Source organism: Syngnathus scovelli, chromosome 7 (assembly GCF_024217435.2).
Source record: "Syngnathus scovelli strain Florida chromosome 7, RoL_Ssco_1.2, whole genome shotgun sequence".
Taxonomy (NCBI): domain Eukaryota; kingdom Metazoa; phylum Chordata; class Actinopteri; order Syngnathiformes; family Syngnathidae; genus Syngnathus; species Syngnathus scovelli.
This window is the reverse complement of record NC_090853.1, coordinates 9,323,732-9,349,746: the sequence shown is the minus strand read 5'-3', so window position 1 is coordinate 9,349,746 and position 26,015 is coordinate 9,323,732. Positions and strand designations below refer to the sequence as shown.

The 26,015-nt window shown below is 40.2% G+C and overlaps 1 protein-coding gene and 1 non-coding gene across 4 annotated transcripts in view; both read right to left on the bottom strand.

Moving 5' to 3' along the window:
• The window catches only part of ets1 (v-ets avian erythroblastosis virus E26 oncogene homolog 1), a 39,080-nt gene extending 18,301 nt beyond the window's left edge, over positions 1 to 20,779 (bottom strand). The window contains exons 1-3 of one of the 3 annotated variants that reach the window (XM_049726537.2): positions 20,658 to 20,779; positions 18,495 to 18,593; positions 14,820 to 14,967 (exon numbers count right to left, since the gene is read on the bottom strand). In XM_049726537.2, the coding sequence (XP_049582494.1) occupies positions 14,820 to 14,967; positions 18,495 to 18,563 (217 nt within the window). In that variant the 5' untranslated portion in view covers positions 18,564 to 18,593; positions 20,658 to 20,779. Of the gene's footprint in view, positions 1 to 3,970; positions 4,298 to 14,819; positions 14,968 to 18,494; positions 18,594 to 19,978; positions 20,015 to 20,657 lie in introns of those variants that run through there. The other 2 variants (XM_049726536.1, XM_049726538.1) reach the window with 2 other exon arrangements.
• On the bottom strand, positions 16,975 to 17,046 carry trnaa-ugc (transfer RNA alanine (anticodon UGC)). Its single transcript has one exon. It is a non-coding gene; the product is annotated as a tRNA-Ala (tRNA).
• Positions 20,780 to 26,015: the final 5,236 nt, after the last annotated feature.

The window sequence follows — 26,015 nt, the reverse complement described above, 5'->3', positions numbered from 1 at the left end:
GTCCAGGCAGACACTTCTCACCTCAACTTTTTTGCATATTGATAAGCTGTCACAACCGTTAGTTGGCCACACCTTGCAAGGTTTTGGCTCTTTCAACGCCCACAGCCCCTTCCCCTAGCTTACACCATATGCTTGCTATTTAGCAGACTGCTGGCCTAACACGCCTTGCTTTATGACTAAGTTTTATAAGCAATGATTAAGGGTTGTAGTCGCGAGGGAAACTTTGCGATAGGGCCCACTCAGTGTAATGATTACACGTTTACGGCTAACGCGGCAGATGACAGGCTGAATAAGGAAGTAATGACGGAAATTCCAATTCTATGTCACACATCGGCATCATTGAACTGCATAAAAAGAAAGGTGTGCCATCATGGAAATCACTTTCGATTTTCATCTGCATAAATTTATATTATTTTTATACTTCGTAATCATTCAGTCTGTCACTATGTACTAGTATACAGAACAAGAGTTGTCTCATGTAATTATAACATCAATGTTTAAGGCTCTCTTACATCACTACACCCTTCCCACTCAACTAACTGACTTTGCAATCAACATATTGATTGAGGGTGACACATGCACATAAAGGGGACATACTGACCTACAAAAGGTTTTGATTCAGTGAACCATTTAGTTCCCAGTTAGACATACTGTAGCACACACAATAATGAAAAAAAAAAAAACCATGGACCTGCTAGCTTTAATTGGCTCGAATGATTGACGGTCCACATCGAGCAAAATCTTGATCGGCCAAACAATGTTTGCACAGCTGCCAGGCAGCCGTGTACACTAACGATGGCATACATTACACAGCGCATGCTACAAAAAGTGCTGACACAAAGACACAAAAGCAAAACGGAATCTTGCACAATACAGCGCTCTGGCAAATTTCTCTTGGCCGTGGCACCGCCTGGTTTTATGTTCAAACGTCACATCAAAACAATCAGGATGTCATAAAATAACTCGCCAGACGACCAGTGGGAATGTCACTGACTGTACAACATAGTATTTTGATCAGCTAAATGTTTGCAGTTTGAACTCCTGCTCCTCTTTGCCACAACGCATGACGCCTGATCAACGGGAACATTCCTGTCTGTCGCTAAACCCTGACCTTAATGCCTAACCAAGACAACAGATACTTTCAACTCACTGAAAACTGGGATTGACTTGAGAAAATCAGACAATTAAGAAATCCAAGCTATTTTAAAATGGAAGACCTTAGACCTGTGTTATGACTGCAGAGGAATTTGCAATCTGTAAAATTTGTAGGAAAATTCAGTTTGAATCACAGTCCATGATAACGTCAAACAAGTTTTCAGCTCAGTGACAATGGAAGGTCGATCTTGACAAATTACGGAGCGCGGGCCACATCTGGCCCATCCACAATGTCTGACTGGTCCTCACATTACTTATGAAGTCAAAATGAAATGCACTATAGGCTATGTTTTCATTTTAAAAGTGCTTTAATTTACTTTTATTTTGATGTGCACCTGTGTGGGAGTTATTCTCTGAAACACCAACAGTTTTATATAATGTACATAGTGGGCGTTAAAATGTTCATATGTCACTTATTATACGTCCCATTTAGCCAGCATCAATCTATCGAATGATTTGGAAGTCCCAACTATGAATTGGTTATTTGTTCACATTCTTGACATGATTTCAGTGAATGCTGATTAAATACCATGTATTAATGTGATTTCAACAATTTACAACTAAAATTTGTATTTCAGCAGCTTGTTAAAACCACACAATTTAATGCTTAAATTTATGTATATGGAAAACTGTTGAAGTACGGTAAGTTTGTTGGTATAGCCCTTGACAAACAGTTCTCACAAGACCACTTTGGAAAATTTATTGTTCACCCCTGCTCTAAGGACTGGCTATAGGATTGTTGTCTGATGTGTAATGCCACGACAGAAGGGGACCATTGAGGGCTAAGAGGAAAAGTGTGATGATTAATACAGTGTCATATATTGAATTTATTGTGATGCAGAAAAGCAAAAAATGTGTTTGTACTGGCTGCGCAATAAATATGGCAGGAGTCGATTAATAATTGGGGGGTGGAATGTACACTAAAACAAGCTGATTTGACAGTAAGAAATTCAACCTAGAAGCAGCCTTGCATATTAAATATGTACTATTTTTAACTTTTAATAGAAGTGTGATGCATGGAGACTTGAAAATAACTCCCTCTCTTCCAGCTGTCATGATTTAAGGATAAGGCAGAATACTTATTAATTGGCAATGAACTCATGTTTATATTTCTATGCAATTTAAGGACAATCAAATGTGACTTAAAGCATTCCACGTACAAATGATAACGTTTTTGTGATGGCGGCAGTTTGACACTTAAATGGTTTCATTCAGTTTTTATTATTATCTGGCGCAATAGGAACAAAGTGGAAGTTTACCAGTGTTGGGGAACAAATTGTGTTTGACCTCAAATGTTCCACTGTAAAGCATAAAGCATTTTGAAACTGCTGAATTAGAACTGCCCTCTTGTAACGTTTCTTCTCAAGGAATCGATTACATGAACACTCAATGGAGGAATACAAACCCAATGGAATGTTGGCCTTCATTGGACACACCTTTGACCCTAACGGTTTGTGAGTTACCTCCCCTGGCGAGAGCTCAGTGACCTTGGCGAAACTGAAACTTCACACTTGTCACATAAAGGAATAAAAATATATTACAACACATTAGCTTATAAACCACTTTAGCTTATTAGAGTTATGGACATGCAGCATTTGCAGGTGTTCTGGAAAACCAGGTGGCCACAGAACAAGGCCCTTTATCGATCCAAAAAGGGTATGTTTTAAGTTATTACCTCCATCAATGAGAATATAGTTCTTAAGTTGGTAAAATGAGCTAACTTGAAATTGTGTGCTGGGGACAAGGCAGTCTTTATATTTTTAGGCTTCTTCCTTCTTCTGCTTGCAAAATGTAGGTCTATTGGTCTTGAACAGAGCAGGATGTATTTACTGTTTGAACTTGTGCGTCTTAGTTTGAACTTAAGACAGTATTGTGCATGTGTGCATGTCAAGGGTTGAGTAACCATGAGTTGGTTTTGTGAGATAACGGCCACAGTTTTAACAGCATCACATCTGTGTGCTGCTCTACTCTGCACAGGTACTGACAATAAGATAGTGGTTAGTGTGATAAGTCAAGCGCAACTTTCCATGATGCACACAAACAAGAGCTGAGCTGCTAAGGCACAATGGGTTAAAAATGGCTGCTAAGTGCAAATAATATACCTCAAAATAAACACACACAATGAATGAACCCACAAGGCTTAAAACCCAGCTGACAACAGTTGTGGTCTTCCCCTGGATGAGCCCCGGATTGCCCCTGGAGTAAGCCAAGAGTTCCAGGCAAGCCGGGTCAGCAGAGAGGCAAACCTCAACACTGCAGATTCATCACCTCAGCCTGCCTCAAAAAGTCAAGCAGTGAAGGGGGTTACTGAAAGGTGGGAGGGATGGAGGGGACGGTCAAGCCTCCCTTGCTGACAGCAGCCTTGGCGGGGTCAAGGATGAGAGTTAAGATGGAGATAAACATGGAGATAGATTGAGATCAAAGCGAGAGTAGAACACGAGCTGAAAATAAAGGCAAACACATGGCATTGGAAAAGAACTTAGTAGTTACTACGGAGACGTCAAATGGAAGTGCTAACTTTTCCCACTGTTGCATCACGGTTTCACGTCCCAGATCACAATATCATTCATTCAATCATAAAGCAGAAGCAAGCAAGGTATCATAAGATTGCATCACAGTCAAATCCGCAGGCGTGATTGCATTCTTTTTAAGTGATGTACCACATTGAGCAACCTCGATACTGAAATCTGTACGGCATGTCCCCCGTTGTAATTAGCGCTAAACGAATGAATTACTGATGTACGGGAGCTGAGCACCAGCCGCACGACACGCACATATATTATACAAAAAAAAAAACTTCTACAGCTCTACTCACCGTCCATTTTTTCAGTCTTTATGATTGTCAACGTCGGCTTCATATCGACAGCTGCCGTCATGATCATCAGAGCGGAGGGTCGCTTCTAATTTAGCCGCTCCGATCACTCAATATTGGGGAGGGAATCTGGCGCGCGCCGCTCACTTTGAATGGAGCCTGTTTCTAAGTCTCAAAAACTCAAGCAAAATGTTGCTTTCTGTCACTTCCAAACTTGGCTTTGTTTCTCCCGGCACAACGTCTGCCCACACTCCCTTTTTTCCTCGTTCTTTCTCACACACTCACTCACACACACTCATTTCTTCCGTTCTGCCCCTGACGAGGGGCGTTGCATTGATAGAACAACGACAGCTGAAATGGGCGGTGCTTGGTGGGGTTGAGGCGGGAGGAGGAGGAGGAGGAGGAGGAAGAAGGTGGGCTAGCGTGCCAGTTGATTCACAATTCAATTACAAGCGCACCACACGCACATACGCGGCGCGCGCACACACTGAGTGTACAACCCATTAAAAACGTCACGAACACGTTCCCGAAAATGATGTTACAGATGTTTCATAGGGATGTTTTCTAGAACAAGAGAGTGGAAAAAAACAGTAATCAGGGGCTGTTTGAGCTGTTTAGTCCCGGAGAGTATGGTTTGAAATGTGCATTTCTAGGGATTGGGTGATTATAAATGCAAGTTTAACATAAGTTAAAGTTAACCAACAACCGCATAATAGTAGTTCAGTTGGACTATTCTCATTTTCAGACCAAACTCGGCCATGTTCCAGTTAAGACTTAAAAAGCCGAAGTGTAGCGAATGATATTCATCGGTGTAACATTTCATCAAGATCAGTGAAAAATGTTTCATTATCTTCACAGAATTTGTTGGGAGAAAATGAGTACGTCTGTTTTGAAGTCAGATGTGGCAACAATTTCTCAAATAAATAATAAAGAACAATCTTTATCCAAGACAACTGTACCGTGCAAAGTGTGCAAAACAAGTATAGTATGTACATCACATTTTACCATACAAAGATAGAAACAGGTTTGAAAAAAATAAGTATAGATCTCACCCAATATATTTTCTGTTACTATTAGTCCAAATAGCATAAACCAGACATATTTAGGTTTTCTGTGTACTGTTCAATATTCAGTTTACATAAAGTGTAATGAAATGTACAAGAGTTTGACTTTAAAATGAGTTTTAAGTGTACTTTTAGTTTTTTCCCCTATAAATAGAAATTAACTTGCCAGACAATGACAGTGCAAGTATGACAGCCAGTAGCTGCATCATCACTTCTTTCGCAGCATATTTTCTATGACTAAGCAAACCACTATAAATACAATGTGTGATTAACATTGAATGATTGGAAAATATACTGAATGGTTTCTCAAAGTGAGGTTTCATTTGAAGATATGGTTTTGTAGAAGCTATCCATATAATTTTGTTTGAAGGAGGTGCTCAAAGAAACGGCACGTGTCCCCATCAGATTTAGTGTAAATTCGTAGCAATTACAGAAAAAAAAATATTTTTAGCTCAACAAACAGTCCCTTGTTTTTGCGAGGGAAAATGAGGACATTTTAAAATATAGGACAAATATAGCATGCAGGGTGAACTACTGGCAGAAATAAGAAACATGAATGCTGCATGGCTTTTCAAACAAATTTGACATACTAACACTGAAACTAATCTAAAAAGGGCCTCTCTCACCATAAATAATCAACGAAAATCAGTTTGCGCAAGACAACGATGTATGTTCCAACGCTCATTTTTTTATTTTTTTGGTGGGGTACTTTCTTATCTACAATAATCAAGTCCATGCATGGCTTCCTGGAAATCAAATCACGTTTTTTTTCTGTCACAGAAGAAGAAAAGAGAAACAGTGCAGTTTGAGCTAACCACTAGTATTAAGAAACGTCTTCCATGGCAACTGGAAGATTGCAGAAAAGAGCAGTAATTTTTTCTTCTGCTGTGAGCAAAAGCCTGTCTCCAGAAACACTGGAAGTAAGGCAAAAACACATTCTTTCTTTCCCCTGAAATAAAACCCTCTTCTCCAATTTGCCCTCATCAGGAACAACCTTGTTTGTACTTCATCTTAAGGCATATGAACATCAATAAGACTGCATGCGTGTGTTTCTAAATGGGATGCTATGGATGGAGGCAGAGGAGCCGAGGATATTGATCACATATGGATTTTCAAACCAGCGTTACTTCACCGGTTCCATTAGCAGGCCTGGGTCAGGTTTCAGTGCTCTGATAGGAGGCTCGTTTGGGAAGAGTGCTGGTGGGTTCTGTGGTGAGGGGAGTAGCCTCACCAGGGGGGTGAAGAGGGGGAGAGTGGACTGGGAGATGAGGGGGTGGGACGGATACATTGCCGTCTACTTCATCTTTAGTCAGTCAGTCTTTCTGAGTTGACATCTTTGTTTTCTGTTAATGAACTCCCTCCCTTCTATGTTTTAAAAGGACAGCCTATGTCCTTTGGTGCCTTGGGGTACAGTTTTTACGATGCTGCTCACTAATAACTTTGCTGGTGCTACTCAAAACTGGCATTGCTCTATTTGCCTTACTTGTTTAGTATATCGTACATTGTTTGCAAAGTTAAACAAGATGAGTTTGAGTATCACTTATCGGTTCCATTGGTGGGTTACTGTATGGTCTGTAACTACAGTAAAAGCATCGTTGTCTACAATAAATGAAAGAACTGAGAGAGGGACATGCAACAGAAAATTTCAATGACTTAGTCCTGCTATAAACAATAGCATGTCAAGCCCAAAGAATTCTAAATATGTTTCTCTTCTTTGCTAAAGTCACCGGCGCATGGCGTGTCACAATTATGTCACATGACTTTTGGTACATACCCCGTGTTTCGACGAAGCGGTGTAGTTCAGTACAGATTAGATCGGTAAACCTGATGGGGCTTGCCTACACACCCAGGCGCGGGTATGTAGACAAGCCTGTGTCTAAATGCTGTGACATCATAGCATACCAGCGAGACAGCACATAATTAGGCAATTAAATCAAGGCAATAAATTAAACAGGATACAGTACAAGGTGTTAACTTTTATCTTAGGGCAAAAACCACACAAATGGTTACACAGGGCTTACGGTTTCAAACCGTAACAAAACTGTGCTGCTTGGCTGCTTGACAAAATGGCTGATCTCAACAACGATGAGTTCTGTCCAGCTTGTTTTTATGGAAAGAAAATCATCACATGATCACAAAGATAGCCATGAAATCTGATCAACTGCACACATCACACATTCAGTGTCATTGTTAAACATTGCATTGAACAAAGTGAAAAAACAACCATTGTTGCAAGTTATGGTGTCATTTCCTGCTTTGACAAAGGTATTGTAAGTTGGCGTATACTATAAATAACCTGAAAGGTTCACTGAGAACATTTGAGGATAGAAATATTGAGAGTACGTTATTATTTCTTCTATTGCTTAATGCCTGTTGCCATGGTTTTGACAGCTGACTGGCATCGCGGCACAGCACATCTAGCTGATGTTGCATTTTCTCTAGCACATCTGCACGTCTATATTCTCCAAATGGGGCACCTGCTCCTTTTACTAGACTTTACTGAAAGGTTATTCAATTTCTGGCAATGCATACGGCTGCCAACCGAATGTTTTCCCGTCAGACGAATCCCGTCTGTCTGACTTGGCTTGTTTATTTCAAGTAGCGACGCCCTATGGATGTTTTTGTCTGCATTGGTCGTATTAAAATGTAAAACGACAGCTCAGACCAAATACAAATCAATGCGTAAAACGTGTCTGACAATGCACACTCTGTGTGAATAGGCGTTTAGCATGCAATCAATCAGTCACTCATTCTCAGGCGGCTCAACGCCGGCGCAGATGGGTGATGGACACACACGCTCACGCAAGCAGGGCGCAGACAGTCAAACAGTAAAACAGTAGGATCTTTGTGGCTGCTGTCTGGTGGCTCTGTGGCAGCTCTATCAGTGGTTGATGCTGTCTGAAGGTGCCACAGGCTTGATGCCCCCCCTGCTGAGATCTAAGGCTTAGCTGGCTGACTCACAACATAACTTAAAGTGGGTTTATTTTCGTGTGCGTGTGTGACTTTGCAATGGTTTTTAATGCGCTCTTGTGCCTTTTTCCCTTGTGCCTCAGCATACCACAGTCTGCTCAGTTTGTGTGTGTGTGTTTGCGTGTGTTTGTGTGTGTGTGTGTGTGTGTGTGTGTGTGTGTGTGTGTGTGTGTGTGTGTGTGTGTGTGTGTGTGCAGCGTAAGTGCACTGGGGAAGTAGAGGAGACCCCTGAATAAAGCCTTTTCTGAACAATTAGCTTCGCTAAAAAGGACATCTCTTCCTCCATTAGCGGCACCACGTGCCCCCCATCACTCCATTGTGCAGATAATTCAATTATCCCCACCCCCCTCCGAGTCTTTTTATCTCCCAGACCTCCCTCTCGCCGTCCCGCCCCCTCTCTCCCTCCCTCCACCTACCCCATAACGTTGCCGACATGCTCTCAGATAAAGCTCTGCTGGAGCAGCTGAAGGGAAAATGCATCAGTCTGTGGCTTTAATTTGGTTCACATTGAATGAATGAAGGTTGCAGATTGGCGGGAGGAGACACGCAAGAGGGTGACAGCAACTCCAGCTTTATTCATCAGTCCTTGCTGAAAACATCTTGCTACCAAAAACTACTTGTTTTAAATCATGTGCTACTATTCAACCACAACAGAAAGTTACATTTGATTAGGAGTTAGAATTTTTGAATTTCCAGTGGCATTGCATGATTTTTTTTTCTGTATCAATACAAAGCAAATGTGAAGAATTGGCTTAGTCAAAATAATAATCCATACTTAGAACATGCCTGACAATGCACAAACGACATTTGTGAATAGGTGGCATTGAGCACATAATCAATCAGTCACTCATTCTCATGCAGCTCACCGCAAACCATGCTGTGTCACGCATATACGCATGCAGACACTGAAACAGCAAAACACTAGAATCTTTGTGATTGCTATTCAGTGTCTCTGTGGCAGCGCTATGGGTACGCAATTTCATAATCGGCGGTCATTGAAGAAATACCTTGCCTCAAATAAATGCATAACAGTCAACGTCAGCAAGTCTTTTGATACTGCATGTTCTCCAGCGGTGTGCAATTCGCCATTGTGCTAACAAGAGGAACTGACGAATGCTTTGTAGAAATATAACCCACAGAACTCAAAGAAGGGGAAGTTTTACTGTTTAGCTGACGCTTTGATTGAGAGCGATCACTGGAATATTAAGTTCTCAGTTTGACCCCTGACCTCTAGTATTGGCATCCATTGCAAGACTTTTTTTGCAATCATTCCTTTATTTGCATTATATTTTATATAGTTTTTTTTATTATTTTTTTCTCATAAAATGATCACTTTTCATCTAATAATGTAATTTTGTTAAGAAAATACTGACATTTCATTGTAAAATTATTAATTAGGTCTTTCAAAATGACGCCGATATTTTCAGTCCATTTTCTTTCGATGTATATACTTGTACAAAGTAAACTACAATATATATTTGTAAAAGAATTCTATTTTTTCTCATATTATGACTTTTTTCTTTATTAAGATTACATATTTATTCTCCAAGATATTGGACCTTCTTATAAAATTATCTTTTCTCTCTTCTATTGTCATTTTGATCTTATTCTTGTAATATTGTGATTTTTTTAAATTATCATAAGAATACAGCTTTAGTTTCATAGAATTTATATTTTATAACTTTATCTTATTGTTCTCACCTTGTTTTTTGTATTTCATACATCCTTATTCTCATAAATAGCATTGCTCTCATGATGTGTTTCACAATATTATCATCACACCAGTGATTTTTCTCGTAAAATACAACTTTATCCTTAATAGTCAACTTTGTACCTCAGCTTGCAAATGGCTGAATCAAGATACAAATTAGATGTATGCATACTGAACTATTCAACCTATTCTACTGCAATAAAGAGAAATACTCAAACAAGTCATGTGCATTCAGTACAGGCACAAATTGTATGTACATTAAATCATCGCACAAACAATAAACCTAGTTTGTTTGTGTCCTTCAAGCTCATGTAGCCACGGGACAATTAGACTCTAAGGGATATTGTACTGTAAGTACTGCATGTTCCCAAGCTGTATATGTACAGAGGGCAAAAAAGCCAAGCAAGCCATTGCCATTATGCCCCTTGAGGTTCGTTAATATATAAAATGCAGTTAACCTGTCACATGTTACGTGTACTTTCTGACTTAACACCTGTGACCTCTGTCAAGTGATAATGGGAGCACAGCAGCTATGCAGCACATTCCTCCGCAGTTGTCTGTTGCTTTTCCGTGTTTGCACTCTTGTTTTGTTTTATTGTTGGAGGGGGGAAGTGTGCGCTGGTCTGATTAGCATCACTGTTTCCTCCTTTCCCATAACCCCCACAAGACCCCCGCAGGCCCCTTGTTTACTTGGAGAAATAAAAAATGGGCCTGCACCCGTGTGGACGTGCCCCTCAAAGCACCCCCCCCCCCCCACCCGCCCCCAATCTTTCCCTGCAGCGCTCCACATATCGCCCCCCTGCTTCTCGCCCACTCAACTCTTCTCCCTCCCACCACAATCGCCGATCCCGCTCCTGTGACTTTCCTTCCTCTTATCTGTCCTCTCAGTACAACCTCCATCCCGCCCACTCACTTCTTACTTTCCACCATGTGACCCCCCCCCCATTACTTCCCAAACCACCAACTCCCAAACCCCCACCCGCCCTTCCAAGTGTCCAGCTGTCAAATCACATCAAATAAAACACAGCCCATGGTCCCTGAGAGCCAGATCACAGCTGCTTGGACTAAATGGAAGGACATGTTTAAATGTACACTGAACTCAGAGGTGCTAAAGAGTTAATGCGTGTGTGTGTGTGCGTGTGTGTGTATGACCGTGCACACTTTGCTGAATGGGAGGATGCTGTAATTCAAAACTCACCAGAGTGCATGGTGGGAATTTAATGAATGAATCTGCGTCTACAGTGCATCCACTGCAGGAGTGAATCATGGTCAGAGTTGCACATGTTGGAATACGGAGCCCCTCACATACACACACACATGTACAGTACATGCACAGTGAGAGTTTTTACAAGGAAGGTTTACAGCAGCGCGAGTGTCTGATAGTGTGTGTGTATTATGGTGCTGGGTCAGTGTAAACATGACCATGGCATGGCTGTAGCCTGTCAAGAAGCACAGTGTGTGACATTGGGCTCTGGGCCAAACATGTGATGGTCCCCTTGCATCCAACATCTGCTCTGGACTCTTTCTCATACAATCAACATGTCACTTTAACAGCTCTCCATTTAGTCTCCAAGACGGGGAATCGGCCTTCTGAGGAAATTTAGGAATTTTTGCTACTTTCATTTTTTATATTCATTCTTCTGTCAATTATTGCTTCAAATATGCCACTATACACCATAATTATTGGCACCCCGAGTAAATATGTATTATTCGGCTACTAATAAATTCAATAAAAATAATAATAAAATTGGACAAAAATTTGAAAAATAAATAAATAAATAATGATAAATAAAAAAGAGGAAGTGCCAACTTCTAATTAAAGTTCATTTATCCAGTGGGAAAAATACCACATAAAAAAATAATTATTTGCACCAAATCGTGTGTGCCACAAATGGTGGAAACTCTGATGTTACTTTTTTGTGTAAACCCCCTTTTGCCATAAAAACAACATCTGATTTTCTCCTACAATGTTTTACAAGATGTGAGAATACACTTAGATGGCCATGGCAGAAGGTTGATTCAGTGTCTGCTGAACAATTTTTTACAATTTTCATTGTGTTCATGCGTCTGCAATAAGTTATAGTTAAGTTGGCCATTCTTTTTCTAGATGCTGCATCAGCATCATCCAAGAAAACAGAACAAAATTTAGCAACGACAAGGTACAAAGCAAGAGGAACATCAGGAGTGTGCAAGAGAAGACTGCAACAGTAAATCAATATCTGCACATTACTAAGAAGCTTGATGATTTCAAATGGTACCTTGAATGAGTTTACACTCAAACATACATACGTACCCGTTGGATTAATTTTTAATTGCTTGCATTAGTCTGAGACAATATTCTTACACTTTGCCTACCTAATTCAAGAGTAATACCGTAGTATATAGCATATTGCATTTTGGTAGTAACTGTTATTATATCAATGAACAGGTGGTCCAAAATACAGAAGCCTAGACAAGCGCAAAAAGTTTTGTAACAATATCACCATGTGGCGTTATAAAGTGTGTCATGCTCTGAACATGGTGGAGGATTTAGAAGCACAACGACCCCAAAAAAAAAAAATACAGGTCATAGCAGGGTCATTTTTTTCCACTTAGCAATGTTTATGTCAACGCTTTAGCACTGGGAGCAATGAAGTGAGCTTGCAAAGGAGTGTGTCTCTGGCAACAGCAGCGAATCCCATCAAATCCTGATTCTCTATCAAACACACACACAAACATGTATGCACACACTTCTCAAGAGACCAAACCAGAAGCTTGGGAAAAAGATGGTCACACTCTGCCCCCCCTCACCATAAATCCCCCCCCCCCCTTTCTCCGTCCTACCCCCTGCATCCAGCCAAGGGAGGTGACAGGAGAAAGCACCCCAGTTGCCATACACTAACGCTGTGGCGTGCGTCCCAGGCTGCTAACATTAATCTCGCTTGAGGATGGGAAGAGGCCAGAGTCAAAAGCACTGGAAAAAATGTTCCAGTTTAAAATAAAATACTCATGATGAAAGAAAAAAAACCAAATGGAAAAATCCAGCAAAAAGGAGGGGGTGAGGGAGAGGTTGGGGGTGCCGGTTTTCTAGTAAAAACAATGCGCTGCGGTTTAGTGTCACCAACAACACGTGCGGAACGACACTGCGAGCACGTGGCACTGATAAAAATGATAATAACAACAACAAAGGGTAAAAATGGGTCAGGATTCCAGTCATCGTAAGACAGTCATTCGTTTGCTTTGACTTGTTAATCAACAAGGAGCTATTGTGTGAGTAGCGCGTGTTGTCATAGTAAGTAGAAGGCAAATCTGTTTTTGCCCTGATGAAGACTGAGTTGAAACGTGTTGGCAACAAACTCTTCCGCGACAGAGTGCCTCAGCTTCTCCGATGCTTATTATTCACATTTTTTTTTTTTTTTTTTTGCCCATCAAATTTGAAGCGCATCTGTTAAGTGTGAGTTTTTGCCTCATGACTTCGCATTTAATGTTTTTAAGCCATAGCGGCACTCACCTCGTTTTTCTCTTTTTGGAATTGTTTACATGAATGACAAACTAACTTAAGATTAGTAAAAACAATCAGTCAAGCCTAACAAATCACATAATATGTGAGACAATAAAAACTGAATTTTATGTGATATTTGCGTTCTTAAACAGTTATGATTTTACATAAATATTTTAATGTTGGGTCATAATCTTTCAAGAATAAAATCGTATTAATAAGAAAAAATCATTTGCTTGCGAATTGTAAAATGATGAGAACTTTTACTTTTAAAGAAACGGGTAAAATAAAACAAGTATAAACTCACAATTTTCTGTGATAAATATTATAATATTGTGAGAAAAACTGTAATTTTACCATCATGACCATTATCTAACATCGTACATTCCTAGTTTGATCCTGAACGATTACACCGATATCACTGGCATATTTTCCACGTCATCCCTATCTTTGTCTAAGGTCAAACTATAATTGATGATGTCTTGGGGCATGCCCCTGCCTTCAATAAAATTATGTGTAGAGAATCATATGAACTTTTAATTAACACTTCTAACACAAACCAAACAAGCTCGTTGACGAAGGTAACTTTAGTACAGACTCTTCATGATATCTTTTAGAAAAAAACAAAATATATTTGACTAAGATGTCTCCAGTGGCATTTTTAAATAACATTTAGCCTCTCATGTGATGATGATGATGATGATAAGTCTTGATGAAGCAAGAAATCACCATTTGAAAAGCTTGTGCCCTGTGCTTTGAAAGCTATTTTTTTTTTTAAAAATGTCTTCAAGTGTGTTTTTAAATAGCTTCGTGACCAGTGAACATTGCTCATATTCGGTGTAAAACCACATGCATCGAGTCAAACCATGAGTGTGATTTATTTATCGAGACGATTGAGATCGCTCTTCTTTGACTTTGATATGCAGCATCATTGCATTTGCTGAGTGTTGTGGTGGCTGCAATGTTTCCCTAACTTGAACCAGATGCTGGTGGGTTTTATTTTAGTTTTGTTTTTTGCCAAAACATCAAACGCTGTTGTAATTCCAAAACAGTCTTTTAAATGTTGTATGTTGTTGTAGTGCTAATTTCCAGAGGAATCTCAAGTGTCACTCTTATATTGGGATGTAGTGTTTTGTTTTTCATTACGCCTTGACATGGATAATGATAATCAGTTGTTGGAGAAGTATCACATTAATAGTCGAAGGGGTTGTGTGGAAAAAAGTGTACAGTCAATCATACTAGTGGCCAATTCTGATATTGTGCCCTATACATCTATTTTCTATAGCAGATTAAGGTCATGGGTGAGTGGTTAACTTTGGACAAAAGGATGGCCTGAACTGACATTTGCATGCGAAACGTCTTGACTGGGACTCGACCGGTTCAAGGTTATGAGTAGGGATCATGCTTATGATTACCGTGGACCCATACTTTTTGGTACCGGTACCAAATTGGGTCGGTGCCGTAGCACCGTAAAGATTCTATATAAATGATACCGCTAACGGTAGTTTGCTTATCCAGCAATCGTCAATTATGACACTGCTGCCGGCATCTGTTGAAGCTGGATTCGCACCAATGTTCTTTTCTTATTATAGACTCTTATGTGTGGTCTTGAATGTTTCTGGTTCTTACCCGTGGGACACATGTCATGCCCATTGGGGACCTCCTGGAGGGGTACATCATGAGGGTAGAAGGGCTGTGAGGGGTAGTACTGCTGCTGTGGTTGGACCACCGCAGGGAGATGCAACTGGGGGCCAGTGGCAACACCTCCACTCTGCCTCTGGGTGCAAACAAGACACAGGGTGATACAGTTATTTATTGTGTTTTGCGGCGTGGCAGTTTATCTTCACCACATTGTTTATGAAGCTTATCACAGAAACATAAGAGGCCGCACTGAGGGGAAGTCAAGATTTGACAACAGAGTAGGAGAGATATGAAATTCTTTGTGGATATAAGAGATAGTGACAGATTGCCACTTTAACATTTTTAGCATTATCTAAACCCGCATTGGTCAACAAACAAAAAACCTCAATAGATATTGTTGGAGCTGCTGTTTGAATGAAATGAGAACAGAAAGAAAACTATTTTCCCACAAAAGCGAACACTGATTAAAATAGAAACAAGGCAATTTTATATTTAACACAAACAAGCTCTAAGAGCTGAGCGTTGTGTCTAATCCTTTTTAAGATTTTTTTTTTCTGAATTTGCCATGTTGACTTGGTCATACATGATGGCCCCAAAAAATGGGCACACCAAATACAAATGTTAATAACATTATCTATTTCTTTTTTTCACAATGTTCATGGGCAGAATTTCTAAGTGCACACGAGGTACTGATGGTGACCCGTTTGGTGGCGTCCGTCTCAAGCGGTGATTTTCAGCTCTCACTGGACCTGTTCACGGCTGAGTTTGAAGGTATTGGGATGAGAACAGCTCCTGCAAATCTGAGACCTTCTTGCTCAGTTGGAAAAAGTGGCAACAATGCTTATTCTCCTAATCGTGCAAGATAACAATATTTCTGAGCCTCAACCATAGGACACACACAATACAATTTCCCCCCACACAACTGCGAGTTTCTGTAAATAAGAGGTTCAAATCTGGTATGGTAAATTTGGTATAGGCATTGCAGACTGAGCTCAAGGTTCCTGGACCTCTTGAAAATACTAATTGCTTCACGAGATCTTATTTTGGGACTGATAAATTAGCCTGGAAACTAAATGTCTACAATATTGCTTATAGTCTAAAAGCACAATACGTAGTCTAAAAGGGGAAATGTTCCTGTGGTCAAAATATTAATTGTCAATTGTATGTCAAATATGTCATTTGACAGCATCAATAACATCTCGAAGGGCTTGGGAGCATTTAGATATTTTTTTCTGATATAGTGAACATAACTAATATCTAATTGCAGGAAGTCATGGTAGTTTTTAGAAAACAAATAATTAATCGGCCATAGTGAAGATACACATCCCCAGCCAATGCATCATTGTTGTGCATACAACTTCGACTAGCTGACAGAGTGACTGACAATCTGATAAGCGTCCACTGTACAAGCACTGCAGCGTTTATCAGTAGCTGACCAGTTTTATGGATGGCTACCAGAGAGGAGGATGGTGGGGCAATTTATGAGAGCCTTTATGTCTGAGTGGGATGGGACTGTCTCCTATCAGTGCAGTCAGCGAACAGGGAAAGTTAGAATGCATGAAAGCCCACATGATGATGGATGGATTTGAGAGAGGAGTTGAGATAACACATTACCTTCAAATGCATAGGCTGCTTTGTAATTTGTAAAATGAAGGGGGTGAAACAAATATGTGTTTGTTTGTGCCACTGAATAACAGTTAGCATTCACATTATCAGCTTGTTATTTTTTATTGAAAACCTAAAAAAAAGAAAAAAAAAACCGTAGAACTAATGAACCATTTTAATAATACGTCCTCCACAGTTACATTTGGTCAATAATATTGATGGACCAGCCTTGACGCCACTCACGTTGCGCTCACAGAGGCATTAATGCTAAAATTACATTTCAACCTCTTACACCCTTTAAATTGATTAAATATTTTCTTCATTTCTTATAATGAATAATGACTAACAACTAAACTTGTGAAGAATGAGGTCACTAGGATAATTTTGCAATTTCATTGTTCTGGTCTTTTGCGAGGTTGGCTGAAACCTCGAAACTTGAATGCTTATAACTCTTCATTCGGCCATTCTTGTGTAAGAAACGATGATGAGAGCAGAACTCTGCTATATTAATTTCTCAACTGGAAACTTCACTATAATGTGGAGATGCTGGGGATTGAACCCAAGACCTCATACATGCAAAGCATGCGCTCTTCCACTGAGCTACATCCCCACATCAACTCATAGGTAGGGATTTTTCAAATGTGGGGTAAGGGGTGGGGATGGGTACCAGCTACATTGCTAGATTAAGAAGCTCAATCACTGTCTTGAGCAGTGGTGGGTAAAGTACGGCTGGGACAACATGCAGCTTTTTGTGTTCTTTAATCTTTCCCACTGAACATGTACGTATTTGTTACATCCATTCCTTCCTCCAAATTGGCTGGTTGAAAAAAGAAGTATTATTTAATTTTGTATTTATATTTAATTCATTTAGCTCATTCAATAATTGGGAAATTAATATATTACAAATAATAAAAAAATTAAATATAAAACGCATAGACATGTATGTTTTATTAGATACATGTTTAAAGTTATTTTAAGGTTAAATTAAAGTTATAATATTTAAAAAGAATTATAAGTAAATGATTCATAAATAAAACTAAATTAAAATGAGGGCTTAACTTTTATCATTTTTTGTTACAGCTGCAGCTTTTGTAACTTGTGCTTTATAAATAAAGCTGTATTGTATTGTACTTTATGATATAAGAAAACTTCATACATATTTTTCTGCTTTTTTAACCTCACTACAAATTACCATTATAAAAATCCAATTTGGCCCTTGCCAACAAATGTTGGCCCTGGTCCAGGGAGATCATTAGTTATGAATAATGTAATATGAACACAAAATAATTGTACTGAATGTTCATCAGGCTACTGAGAGACGCTGAAACAACAAATGTCTTTTGACGATTCTCATCCATTCAAACAAGTTCGCGCTGCACTCACCTTCTGACCAAGTCTGCCCTCATATGCAAGCGCCTCAATTCCAAAGGCGAGCATTGCCACCTGAGCCAATTAGGACCTGCGATGCGGTAACCTTCTATGTTTTCTATCAGGCGAGTGTGGGGTTCCCATTAGCATATAACCTCCGTCTCTTATCCTAATGCACTGAAGCGCTGCATACAAATGGAGGCATTTGTGTTGTTGCTCCTTGGCCTGCACCCTTCAAACACTCACCTGCCAGGAATCCCAATGTTCCCTGCTACTTCTAACTCCGTATTATTTGGAAAGACCTGCATCCAGTACAGTGGATGAGCGGAACCGCGGCAGAGATGCTCCGACTTCAATTGGCCTAGTTAGTTCAAGGTCGGACGCTCCTCGGTCTCCGCACGAGCGCCAAAAAGTACATGTTGGTGCAGGGTGATTGTGTAACACAGAAAGAAGCGCGTGTGGGGACAATGAAAAAAAATCTTTGACAAAATCATTAAGTACAGCATGTGCGGAGAAAGTGAACGCCACCATACATGAGAAAGAACCGGGAAAATAATTATGGAATCCAGTGTAGAAAACACACACACATCAGATCACATTCTGGCAAATAATGTCCTCACACTCCCAGCTGGCTGTGTGGTAGGTAGTCTGGGGTAATTTATGAGAGGAGAAGGGAGTTGGGGGTCTTACCATCGCGGCCAGACGGTCACAGGGGTGAAGGGCTGGATAGGAAGAAACTGGATCCACGTAGTAACTCATCGCGGACACTGTGGACAGCAGAAGCTGGGCCTGTTGAAGGGATCAACACGGCAACGGATGGAGCAGTGTGAGGCGAGCCATCAATCACATAATGTTTACACTTTATGTGTGGTGTGTGTGTGCATGCGCGCGCGCGAGCGTGTGTGTGTTTGCATGCGTGTGTGTGTGTGTATGTGTGCGTGCATGCGTTTCTGTGTGATAAGGGTGGGAGGTGGGAACAAGTAGACAAGGGATTTGTGCAATCAGCTGTTTTTCCCTTGTTAAGGAGAAATCCTAATCCCACTGGTAATGTAGTGGTTCACAATTCACATAACACTGTATGATTTTCTTCTAAAAGAACTATTTAAACTCGTCCTGTGGTTGACTGGTGACTGGTCCATTGTGTATTCCATGTTTCCCGAAACCCACTAGGATAGACCAATACTGTCAAGCAGATAAGCTGCATACAAATTAGAGATGGAAAAACTGCATCAAAGGCTGTCTGTGGTTTGATGATTAATTTCCTTTTCCCAGTTAAGCATGGATGCTATAAATATTGAAAGAACCATCGATATGTCGCGTATGCTTACTAAAGTATGGTGGAACCAATCCCAGGTGACTTTGGGTGGGCGCTAGGTTGAACCATGTTCATATATAGACAGTTTAGATGACCAATTTAGCTTCAGTTGACTTAACATGCAAATACTTTTCGAGCATTTGTGAAAGTACCTGAAGAAAACCCCACACAAGCATTGGGAGATCATGCAAACTACACAAGAAGGTTGAAGCAAGGATTTGTGACCGAACATTCTTAACAGGGAAGCCGGATGTGCTGAAAAACGGACCACCGTGATGCCTGTTGTCAATTTGTGGTATTAGGAATTTGCTTGATCCACCAATGAATTTATTTATTTATTTATTTATTTATTTATTTATTTATTTATTTATTTATTTGTTTGTTTATTTATTTATTCAGATAATTGGTCTATCTAGTTCAGTTAAACCCTATCAACACTCACATTAATATCCAAAAACAATTTAGGATCCACATTTTTACGTGCATGGGAACATTTTGCAAACATTTCTAAATGAAGATTCAAACCCCTATCTCCTGTCTGAACGGCTGTCATGATTGCACTGAAATGATATATTGCCATAATTAAGATAATAATAATAATAATAATAAATCAATTTATGCTATTTATGACTGATTTATGATCATATACTATATTTTACAACTGTTGAGTGAATTTGACTCTACAGTATGCGGTGGAAGATTGGCGAGCAAAGACTCCAACTGTAACAACTGTATTACGTACAATGTGCTCTAAAAGTATACTACAAATGAAAAAATAAATCAACAACTCATAAATCAATCAACTATCAATCAAATAAATCATCAACTTCACATCACTCCACTCTCTTTGCTTGTTTACTTGTTTAGAACCTCCTCTCATTTGAGGCTTCCTCTCCTCCCACGAAATTTGCTTTCATTTGTAACACTGCTTACTCGAAGAACCATCAAATATCAGAGATGGAAAGGAAAACAGGCAATATGGTACACGTGGATAACAGTTGATCTCCCTCACACACAGAAAAAAAAAAAAAAGTACTGTAAAGGCGCATTGCCACGTGTGCTTTGACAGCAGTTGGTACACTGAGGAATGGTGAAAGCGCTCAACACTTCCAGATGTTGAATAGGAGTCACTTAATGCGTCACTTTAGAGAACAATGCCCAAATCACTTCTCACATCTAATTCAAACACATGCTACACCTTGTGGCTTCAATTTGCATGGCGCACATAAGGTGCGGCGATTGAATAATATCAAATAAAACCCATCTTTTTCACAGAACTGCGTTGCACCCGTATGAATCTAAAATAGAGCAAATAGTTCAAGTTGTACTTTATATTAAATGCTGACGCGACATGTTGCTATTTGCAATGTCAAAAAAAAGAACGCGCTTCAAGAAAAAATAAAAAACTGACAACAAACTTTAAACCGGACACTTTTAGTGAGATGAATCAGGTCCCAAAATAATACCGATTACGTGACTTTCTTCTCCGGTAAACAATGGCTATTAAAATGCAGATGGCGAAAACAATAACACCTTACCGAACGTGTTGAAAGAAGTTTGGAAGCTGCACACTTGAGAGACTTGAGAGATGCTCTACCTGCTCCGAGCGAGTCCCGGCGGGAAAGGAGCAGGAATATTATACACACATGTAGTCCCTCCCTCGATCATAACGGTGATCCTCTCCAAATCCTCTTTTCCCTTTTGGCGTGGATTCATGCACCTCACACGCAGCAACTGCTCTCCACCGCACAGGTGTAAACTTGCAAGCGTCTTGGTCAGCTTGCTGGAAGATTACTCTACGTTTTTCTTTTATTCATGTAATTGACAGTATCAAAAAATATTGAATAAATGTAAAGTTACTATGGCAGATGCTGTTCATGAAAGCTAAATGAAGTAATCAATATGAGAAACAGCGAGATGCAGACTACACATATAGCAGGCTACACCTTTTTTAATTTAATATACTATCTATAAATCATTTAGAACAGAACATAAGTGCACACACTTAACCTTTCTACAAGTGTTTTGTCCAAGGGACCGCCATTACAACGAAGAAGCAAATCGGGGACCACTGCTTTGGTGGAATATCATTTTATTTTTGCACCAAAATAAACCTATACAGGCTATTTAGTTGCATCTACGTGTCTAATTTGGCAATTTCAGCTACATTTGACATAATTTGGATGGGAAAATTATTCATAAAATTACCTGAATAATAAATCTAGTCTAAAATTACTTGAGAATTGAATCCACCAACTTCAAGATTGAAGTCTACCACTGTAACTGAGCCACGCTGTGAAAGAGTTTTTGGTTGACTAAAAATGGTTAATGGCTAGGAATGGAAAATAGGAGGGTGGTACTTATTTTCACAGGTTGACTCATTCTAATAGCACTTCTGTTAGAATTAGTACCCCCGTGTAACTTTGCTTTGGGAGGGGGGAACCTTTTAAAAAGTGTACCAACACTTGGTGAAAACACCCCCAGGAAGACACAGAAAAGGTTAGTTGATGTCTAGGGTTCACCATTTTAAAATCACAAAAATCTCTATTTGAATCAGAAAAACTCATATATTATCTATGTTATCAAGATTAAGTCATTCTTCACCATGAAACTATGGAAAAATGTTACCTTGGAAAATTTGCTTCAGCTCCTGTACTTTTATGATGATGAAGTTTAAGTGGAAAAGCAAACACCCGTTTACATTGAACTCCAATAATGCCCCTTCTACATCTAATTTGATTTGAAATACAATCTTAATATGTTCAGTTAGATTTTGACATTATTCATCATCTTCCAGGGAAATGTAAAAGACAGACATGATGTTTTTTCTTTTTCCAGTTAAAACTTGACACTCTTGTGTAAAATAACATTAATACTAATAACTGCTGTGTGACTGTCCTGATTGTGTGCACACATGTACTGTACATGACATAGGTGTCATATCGTCCCCCACTAGCAACCTGCTGACCCCAACAGCACATGAATGTTGCGCAGTCTCCTGCGAAATGAGAAATTTGCTTCAGCACATCTTCAAGCCACCTGCTTACCCTTGATAGTGACTCCAGATAACAGAGTAGGTTTATCTCTCCATTTGCTTATTTTTCACTTTATTAGTTTTTTTATTTACAAGCTTTACAGGGCTCAGATATGGACCAGATCACGCCACTGTCGCTTTCCCGCTGAACACTTGTGAACCATCTGAAACACCTTGTGGCTCCATGATAATTCTGTGACCCCCGGTTCAGCATTTGTTTGAATTAGAAAGTGCACGCTTCAAACCGCGTGACAGCCTCTACTCTTAACAGTAAATCTTCAGATGCAGTGGTAAGGAGATATGTGTCTGGAAGTGTGGGGCTTAAGTATGGGGGAGGGAGTTAAGTCCAAGGTGAGAGGCGTGAAGAAGTACTAGAAGGGGTGCAGGCTGCCTTTTCTCCAGACCCCTCTTGGTTTTGATGGGCCTCAGCTCAGCAACTACACAGGGGCCCCGGGGGATGCACATGGGCAACACGTCGAGGGCAAAAGGCGAGCCTATGACTTATTGCCATGTGGAGAGCAAAGCACACTCCTGTGTTGAGACAAAATTGAATAAAAGCAACGATGAATGTTGGCCAGATCTGCAGCAAAGCTGTTTCAATGAAATGGCTCAGCAGTTCAAAGTACACTTTTGTTTTGCAGGAAGACGCTATCGTCATATTTCCCCATGGCTTCTCTACCACCACATTATGGTATCTTTTTTCCCAGTCCTCTCTATAGATGTTGGTCATGTTTTCCTGCGAACAGAACATGAAAGCATGACTAGCAACCGTCAAATCGGACAGTGGAAGCAAACACTCAATGATCTACCATTTCATGACATGCAACATGCATCCATGTTGTCAGAGTTTATGACAGCCTAAAAGGAATCGAAAGTAACAGGTTTGAGACCTGCTGATATGAAAGTAGTTAGGTTTCTCAAGATGGTTCCTCAAGGCTTTGGATGGATCTCTCCAAGATTGTTGGTAAAGGGCCATCATTGATGTAATACCTCTCATTGGAAAGATGATAATTGAGATATTGCAGGATTTACAGGATTTAATGTTCATTCGATCCTATTTGAGGTTTATTGGGCAGGTATTTAATATTGTCAGTCTGGTTGGAGATAGACAATATTTCCCTCCTTTAACCCCATCGATGTTCATGAACTATAAGCCACCATTGCCATGGTGAAAGCCAGTGGAAAAATGGTGCAGTGGCCATGAATCATGTTAAAATATTGCTTAGAGATTTACAAACAATAAAGATTTGTGGTTCAAAAATACGGAGGTTTATTTTTTGTTCGTTTTTCCACTCAGTTTTTCAAGAGTTTTTTATGTTGTCACTGCTTACGACTTTAATCGACTTCTGCCATCCTGAATCTTACTCCCCCTTTGCTGGTGTGTCGTAAGTAGATCCAGATGGTCAGTTCTTTTTCTTTTCTCATTTACTCATTTTGGACCTTCCTAAGATAGCCCTGACAGATGATATTAATGGTCTTTTATTAGCATTGTCCTGATTAGAGCGGAAAGAGAGAGAGAGCGCAAGAGAGAGAGAGAGAGAGAGAGAGAGAGAGAGAGAGCAAGAGAGAGAGAGAGTCCTCCGCCTACAACTTGTCATAGGGGATCGCCACTGTCTTTGATAGTTTGCCCAAATGTGCCCCCCCACCCCCTCCCGTCCCATAGAAACTGCCCTGCAGATGTTGTTGCTGTATGCTGACTACAAAGAAAGGAGGCCTTTATGAGCCCAGCATCTATTTTGGGCTCCAGTGTTCCCAAGATGTGAAGTCCTGTAAAAGACGTACGGAGCTAATCTTGAAAACATTTTATCTTAAAAACGTTTTATTCCTTGCCCATGATATTTTTAGATGAAAGACCATAACTAATAAATCAATTGAGGATATATTGTCTTATGTCAGTATGAATAGACCGTCACCCTGGTAGGTTCGGCCCTGAAAAGAGTTGTTGATCTTGGCACTAGCAGAGAGAAAGCGAGGAAATATCTATGATTACTAGATTCATTTTAAAAAAAAAGGGGGCATGGCCTTACCCAGAAAGAAGCAGAACTGTTGCACTGTGAGAAGGCCAAGGTCTTAGGGGCAATATTAGTTCTCGATATTATCTTTAATTAAAGCACCAATCCCCCAACCAAGTTGTCCAAACACTTCTAAATAGGCTGAGTAAATCAGACAAACATCCTCAATATTCGATGGGTGCGCAGTGTTCACAGGAGCCTCCAGATGGTTTTCCTTTCTCAAGCCTTTTCACAGGGGATGGATGCTATGGACAGTCGTGCTCTATTCCACTCGACATCTTCATCCAAGTCGCATGTTCCCTTGTCTTCATCTGGTTTCAACAGTTTGTTATAGAGCTTGAGTTGGAGTACTATTTTCAAAATAGGATACGTACTTATTGATTGTGACATCTTAATCGATTTTTCAAATAGATCTCAGAAAAGAGAAGGAAACATTGTCAGGAGTCTTCTTTTTGATCTGAACATAAAGTAGAAATTATCACAGCAAGGTAATCAAAGAGTGCCGTACCGTTTGAGATCAGGAGGTGGAATGATGCCTTGCTTAAGGGCACCGCAGTAGTCAGCAACTAGCGTCACTCCAACAAGTAGTTACTGTTATTTGTGTCTGTTTGTTTTGTTTTACATATTTGTCCATATTGGGACTCAAACTCTATTGCTACACCAAAAGTATGTTGGATTGGTCATGGTGACCGTGTACTGTCTCATCATTTTGACTGATGATTTGAACCATGAGAAACTTGTAGTCACGGTCTTGACTCATTTTGCAGAACACTGTTTGTTTGGTCCCCCCAAGTCCGATCTAGATATTCCCACCACATACTGACAGCAAAGGTTGAGTGCATTTCATATTGATGCAGATGAGTTTACTTGGGAGTTGGTTGGAACTGAAGCTAACTCATTCATTCAGTTTATCTAAAGGAAAATGACGATATATCACTATTAAGACTTTTCCCATAAGAAGCTGAAGGACTTTTGAATGGAAACTAACGCCACTTTTCAAAGCCATGTCTGTATGTAGTCAAAGTAGATTCAGCAGATTAGTTTAGAAGATAAGTAGTTATGCAGCAGAATAGGGCACACATCTTACTTCATACAGTAGTTTAAAAAAATCCTACTTAAGTGGGAGGGAGGGAACAAGAGTCCAGCAATTGATAAGCGAATGGCCTGGCGCCAGGCTCACTACCCCCCCCCCCCTTTTTTTTTTTTTTCATCACCACCCGCCTCTTCCCCCAACTCATGCACAAACACCCCACCCAGTGGCTAAATCAACCGCCATCACCGCCCCTTCAGTGGCGTCTTATGGCTCGCTATTCCTCTTCATTAGCATCCCAGAAGGGGATGCTTGTCATGTAATTAGCAGAGGAGGGTCTGTGAGGGCGACGCACACCCTCATTAGGAGGAACGAGGGGAGGCCAGAGAGAGGGCTACTTGCTGGAAGAACACAGCAGGGAAGATGTCAGAGGCAATTCACCATCTGAGAGACAATAAGTATTCCCTCCCTTAAGTTTGTATTCAAAAGTACAATGTCATCATTTCCCTGTGAACCTGTTGCACAATGTTAGCGCCACTACATCCCCGCGGTGTTAACTCTGATAACAACATCAGGCCAAGTAGTGGGCCTGTCGACATTGTTCACTGGAGGCAGCCTGTGATGAGCTTGTAGCTGCCGAGGATGTCTTATCAGAGTGATGAGAGGAGCAAAGGAGTCGCTTGTCACCGGATGGGTTTCACTACCTATTCCGTATCCTGATTCCTTTATATACGTACCCACTGGCACTGGAAGGGAGGTATTTATAGGCTGTTGTATCAATAATACTATGTACATGGAAAGGTGACCAAAACAAATCAGA